This window comes from Tachysurus fulvidraco, chromosome 21 (assembly GCF_022655615.1).
Source record: "Tachysurus fulvidraco isolate hzauxx_2018 chromosome 21, HZAU_PFXX_2.0, whole genome shotgun sequence".
Classification (NCBI taxonomy): Eukaryota; Metazoa; Chordata; class Actinopteri; order Siluriformes; family Bagridae; genus Tachysurus; species Tachysurus fulvidraco.
In genome coordinates this window covers 19,853,441-19,859,440 of record NC_062538.1, presented here as the reverse complement: position 1 = coordinate 19,859,440, position 6,000 = coordinate 19,853,441, and the positions used below count along the sequence as shown (strand labels likewise).

At 39.3% G+C, this 6,000-nt stretch overlaps 1 protein-coding gene across 4 annotated transcripts in view; it reads left to right on the top strand.

Moving 5' to 3' along the window:
- The first annotated feature begins 2,605 nt into the window (after positions 1 to 2,605).
- rxraa (retinoid X receptor, alpha a) overlaps positions 2,606 to 6,000 on the top strand; it is a 147,254-nt gene continuing 143,859 nt past the window's right edge. For 2 of the 4 annotated variants that reach the window (XM_027152617.2, XM_027152615.2), the window contains exon 1: positions 2,708 to 2,845. In XM_027152617.2, the coding sequence (XP_027008418.1) occupies positions 2,815 to 2,845 (31 nt within the window). In that variant the 5' untranslated portion in view covers positions 2,708 to 2,814. Of the gene's footprint in view, positions 2,846 to 6,000 lie in introns of all 4 variants that reach the window. The other 2 variants (XM_027152616.2, XM_027152613.2) reach the window with 2 other exon arrangements.

Genomic DNA, 6,000 nt, shown 5'->3' with positions numbered 1-6,000 from the left:
ACCCATAATCAGAAGTATACAAGAGAGAAGAGCCTGTAAGAGGGAGTGGGACGCCGTTAGAAATCAAGATCCACCATTCATAAGGAATTAACGCTAAGGGAAAAAATTTCTTAAGCGATAAATTCCCTACATATAGAACAACATAAACACGCAAAAAGAAACGACAAGGACACTTCTGGGAAGGAGTCGCTGGGACATCGGGGACCAATAACCGCCGCAAAGATACAGTTAACGCAAGAAGCCTTGACAACTTGAAAAGACAAATTAGGACCCTAACAACTGCTAAAAGAGTCCAAGGTTATAACAGGTAACACATGACTAGTCATAAGTCACAAGAAGTAGGGGTGAAGGCTAAGTAGATGCAACCAAATGTCCGACACCAACAGTCAGATAACACACCAAACCCTAACTTACTAACTAATCACAATATAAGTCCAGCTTCACCATCGCTTCCCACTATAAAGCACCAACATCCTACCCGCAGTCAAAGAAATAACAACATAGCCCACAAGCCACCTCCCCTCCCCCGGCACCGGTTAAAAGAATCATATCACTAAGATTCGACTACGCTAAGCGTTTCCAGTAGACCACTCTTCTATATTCTCTAAGACAAAGGCACGTCCTTAGCCCACAAAGATGGAGCGAGCGACGAAGCGCTCACGCACGTAGCTCTCATGCAGGGAGCTAGCGGACGGCTGTAGAGCCAGGTTCTGAGGTCAGGAGGGCTGGGAGGGGGGGAGATGGGCCGTCGGGAGGGAAGCGGGGGTGGGGGTATCGAACATCAACGACCCGCATTAATATCAAACATACAAAAAAGACCTATATCAAAAAAAAAAAACAAGAAAAAAATAGAATACGGCGCGGGGCTTCAGGGAAAAAGCACAAGGATAAAGAAAATAAAATAAAAAATAGTAAGCGGCGAAAGGGGGCAAAATAAAGGAAAAATAAAACGAAAAGGAAGACAAAAAAAAACAAATAAAAAAAAGCAAGAAAGAAGAAACTTTGAACGGGGAGAGGGAGGCGGGAGGAGGGGGGGGGGAGGAGGGGGCTGCACACAACCAAAACAGGGAATGTGTGGGGATCGGGAGGCTCAAGGGCTCTGGACCGTGGAGATTTCTCGTTTAGCAGGGCGCATCGGGGAGGGGATCGTGTCCCCGTCGAGCGGAGGGGACTGGGTATGGGCGGGTGTGGCCGAGTTCACATGTGAACAAGGTTGAAGAGGGGGGAGGCTGGAGACTTGTATGGCGAAGGGAGGGGAAAAACGCCCGGCGGAGACCGTAAGAGAGGATTCTTGGAAAGAAGGGCTAGCCGAAGGACGAAACTAATAAAGAAAACCGAGGGAAAACAGAAGGGTCACCGACAGAAGAAAAAAGAATAAAGAAACGAAAACAAAGAAAAGGGAGGGGGCGCTGTAGCATGCGGGGAGGTAAGGCAGCTGTCTCGGGGTGTGGGCGGCTTGAAAAAATAAAATTTTGAGAAAGAAAGAAAGAAGAACGAAATCCAGAAAGACAATTGAGGGAGAAGAAAGACATTAAAGAGAAAAAAGAAAAGAAAGAAAAAAAGAAGACATTGGAGGGGCTTTTTTTTGCCAGGTAGAAAAAAAGAAACGAAATTGAGAGGGGAGGGGGGGTTGCTTGTTGGGAGTGTTTTGTTTGTTGCAAAAAAAAGTAATAAAAAGGTTGTTGTGTGGTTGTAAGGTATCGTTTGTTGGGTGTGTTGTGGTAAGATGTACAAGTTTGTGGTAACAAGAGAAACAGAAATGAAAGAACAGAATGAAAAAGAAAGAAAGAAAGAAAGAAAGAAAGAAAGAAAGAAAGAAAGAAAGAAAGAAAGACATTGAGGGCTTGCACAAAAGTATAAAAAGGTGTAACAAAGAACAGAATGAATAATAACAGAAGAAAGAAAGAAAGAAAGAAAGAAAGAAAGAAAGAAAGAAAGAAAGAAAGAAAGAAAGAAAGAAAGAAAGAAAGAAAGAAAAAGAAAATGAGGGATTGCACGAATGTATAAACAAATTGTAACAAAGAACAGAATGATTAATGAAAAAAGAAAGAAAGAAAGAAAGAAAGAAAGAAAGAAAGAAAGAAAGAAAGACTGAAAATCTGAGAAAGAAAGAACAAAAGTAAAAAAAAATAAAATCAACCCACGAAAGAAAGAACTGTGGGAAACGAAGGAAAACATTTTTCTTCGATTCTACAGATTATAAGAGAAATATATTTAATAAAAATAGGAACAAAATACAAATGAAATGTTCTATATATACAACATGTAGACAACAGTACACAAAGACTTTACATTAAGGCGCAAAGGAAATGAAGTAGCCGGGGTTTTGGGTTAGTATTTCATTTTAATTCTAAGCCATGCTTTAAAAATAAATCGAAATAAATAAATAAATAAAAGTAAAAGATCTACAATTGTCCCCTAATCTATGTTCCTGTCTCGCGACACAGAGAAATCCTATTTCTGTGAGGTAAAGCAAACAGAAAACCAAGTCACGCTACTCCGCCATTGTGCTGTGAGGTGCCAGTGCCATGAGAAAGTCTGGTTTCGCAAAATTCACCCTGCAGCGCTCGCTCTCGCTCTCCACCGCTTTCTAGTGGAAGAAAGCCAGGATTTCCTAATTCAGAGAGAAAGCGGAGCGCTCGACAGATTGATCTGCGACAGGGGGACAGTCTATTCTTTAAAGAACTGGCCTGAAATACTCTACACGCTCAACAGCGCCTTTCTGAGCTGAAACACTCAGCTTCTCTCCATCCTGCACTTACTTACTGCATGGAGAAGTGAAAGAGTGAAGCATCTGATTATCTGCATTCCTTCATGGATCCTTTCTACTTAGACATCCACATGGGTGAGTTTAAGGCTTCGGGCCTTCAGCAGGAAACGTTGGTGTGTCATGTGGTGCGGATTTGTGTATTTCAGCTCAGAGCGTGAAAGATTTGTGATAACGAGATAAAAACAACACGAGATCTTGATTTAAAGCAAATGGGTTTTTTTTTAAGAGTGTGATGCTGTTCATCAGCTGTGTGTTGGAGTCTGGATCATTTAAAAAAAAGAGTTAATTGTTCACTGGGTTTGTATTTCTTTCTTTCTTTCTTTCTTTCTTTCTTTCTTCCTTCTGTCATTAATGATTCTGTTTTTTGTTACACTTTTATTCTTTTATGCAATCCCTCACTTTCTTTCTTTCTTTCTTTCTTTCTTTCTTTCTTTCTTTCTTTCTTTCTTTTTTTTCTTTCTATTTTTCTTTCTTACTTTCTTTCTTACTTTCTTTCTTTCTTCCTTTATCTGGTAGATTCATCACTTCGCATCTTTATTACTTTTGCTATTTCTTTGTTACATTTCTTTCATTTCTCATATTTCCTTCTTTCTCTGTTTATTTACCCCATTCTTTCTTTCTTTCTTTCTTTCTTTCTTTCTTTCTTTCTTTCTTTCTTTCTTTCTTTCTTTCTTTCTTTCTTTCTTTCTTTCTTTATTTCTTTCTCTGGTAGATTCTTTATCACTTTGCATCATTATTACTTTTGCTATTTCTTTATTACATTTCTTTCGTTTCTCACATTTCTTTCTTTCTCTATTTATTTACCCCTTTCTTTTCTTTCTTTCTTTCTTTCTTTCTTTCTTTCTTTCTTTCTTTCTTTCTTTCTTTCTTTCTTTCTTTCTTTCTTTCTTTCTTTCTTTCTTTCTTTCTTTCCTTCCTTCCTTCCTTCCTTTACACCATGGAGGATTACAGAGCTCTAGGGAACGGTGGCTGTTCTAAAAACAAACATTACAGCTCTGTTAATGAGCCTCGGGTTTTGTGAGAAATGAATTAATCAGGTTAGAGACGGTGACAGATCTGTGATCTCATTACTATTAATTAATATCGACAGAACGCTTTACGCTAAAACCCTTGCCCTTTTATACGTATTTAAATGATAGCTTGATAGTTTGTGTCGTACCATGATACGTACTTTATAGGGTTCGGATCAGAGACGGTTTAAAGGAGTAAAATGTTTATTAACTCATTTTATTAGACTTTGTTTCCAATAAACCGCTCAACTCAGTATCAGGTCACATGAGAAAAACACTCGACGAGAAAGAAGATGAAACCGCAGGAAAACAAATCTGATCACCGGCGTGTTGGACGTTAGCGATGCTGCAATTTAGTTTATTAACCCATCATTACATACTTACAGCTCTATCCATCAGAATGATGAGACTTTATCCGCAGATAACACGACCTCAGATATACCGAAATAACTAGATCCGTTACTACGGCTCATCTCGACTCACTTCTATGTTTTATGTCATATTCTCCCTTAACAACATTTCATTTCACATTTCACCTGCGTGTTAATAAAAGTAGTGTAGAGTTTATCATATCTACAAATGAATATAAGTAGCATTTGAGTATTTTATGAGAGGACAGCATGAATAGAGGCTGAGCCAGTGTGCTGTTTGGCCCAGTTATCTCATGGATTTCATCAGTCAGGACAAAAGCGAGGGGGAAAAAAACTAGAGGGAAGTTAATTGTATCAGATAAATTTGCATGTGACGGAGATTTGGCACCGTGTGAGGATCTGATCCTGCCGGGAAACTCTCATGTGTTTACTTTAGGAATTTAAGACACTGATGTTGCAAATGGCTTGAATTTTTTTTTTCTAATGATAACGATTCATCTAAACCCCTGTTTCTGTGCTCTTAGTTATCCGACCCTTCTCATAAATATTGACCCTAACCATTTCTTTTTAAATCACAAATTAATTAAAAACACCTTAATTATCCATACGTTGCTTTAGACTGTATATATGTATAAAGAGAGAGAGAGAGAGAGAGAGAGAGAGAGAGAGAGAGAGAGAGAGAGAGAGAAAGGAATAAGGCTGATTTGGATGCTGCAGCTGTAGCCAGAGGACCATGGAAATGGACATGGGAGGACGTTGATGTTAGACATGCGCACAACCGTTCTACATGTCACTGTGTCCTTGTCAGTCAAGCAGACTTTCACATTCCACACAACACATGTGCAGCGAAACGGAGAGAAAGCTTTTCCCTGTGGCACAGTATTACAGGGAAAATATGGAGGGGGGGGATAAAGAACTGCTTAGAAAAAAATCCTACATGAGAATAAAAATCCGATTCAGAGAACACAGCCTCAGACTGATCAAAACCTTTTTCAAGCAGATCAAGTTAACGAAAGCACACGTTAAACAAACTTTTCCTATTCTCTGTAATCCCACGTTTTGTCTGCTCTGTCTCGAGTACCATCACCCTGAGGAAGTCGGAGCCTCAACCACACCCGTGGATTCTTTCCGTAGCTATATTGACTAAGTAGCCTAATGGAAACAAAACTGTCTACCGCAGCCTCCGGCAGTGTAACACAACCATGCAGCATAATTCTTCAGTGATAATCCAACACTATTGCACCATTCTCAGCTGCAATAAATCATTCGCCTATTCTGTAGAGTCTCCTTTATACGTTATTATTTATAAACATCTTCAGAAGTGTTTTATTCCTTAAAAACAGAAAATAACTTTATAATCTCAACTCTTTTATAGCAGCTATAAACGCCTTTCCTTTTCCAGCCGATTTAGTTTAGTTTTCTTGGATTTAGTTTCCAGTCCAATCCTGACTGGATTATAGTCACAATCTGCTGTCTGAGATTTCCTCAAAAAGTAGTTTGAAGTATTTTACCTGTATAAATGACGTACACTAGCACAAGTACAAGAATCTTTTAAACGCTTTTATAGAGACTGATATATATATATATATATATATATGGGTTTCCTCCGGGTACTCCGGTTTCCTCCCCAGTCCAAAGACATGCATGGTAGGTTGATTGGCATCTCTGGAAAATTGTCCGTAGTGTGTGAGTGTGTGAGTGAATGAGAGTGTGTGTGTGCCCTGCGATGGGTTGGCACTCCGTCCAGGGTGTATCCTGCCTCGATGCCCGACGACGCCTGAGATTCAGAGATTAGTTCAGATAAGCGGTAGAAAATGAATAATAACATCTGCAAAGCATACAATATGAT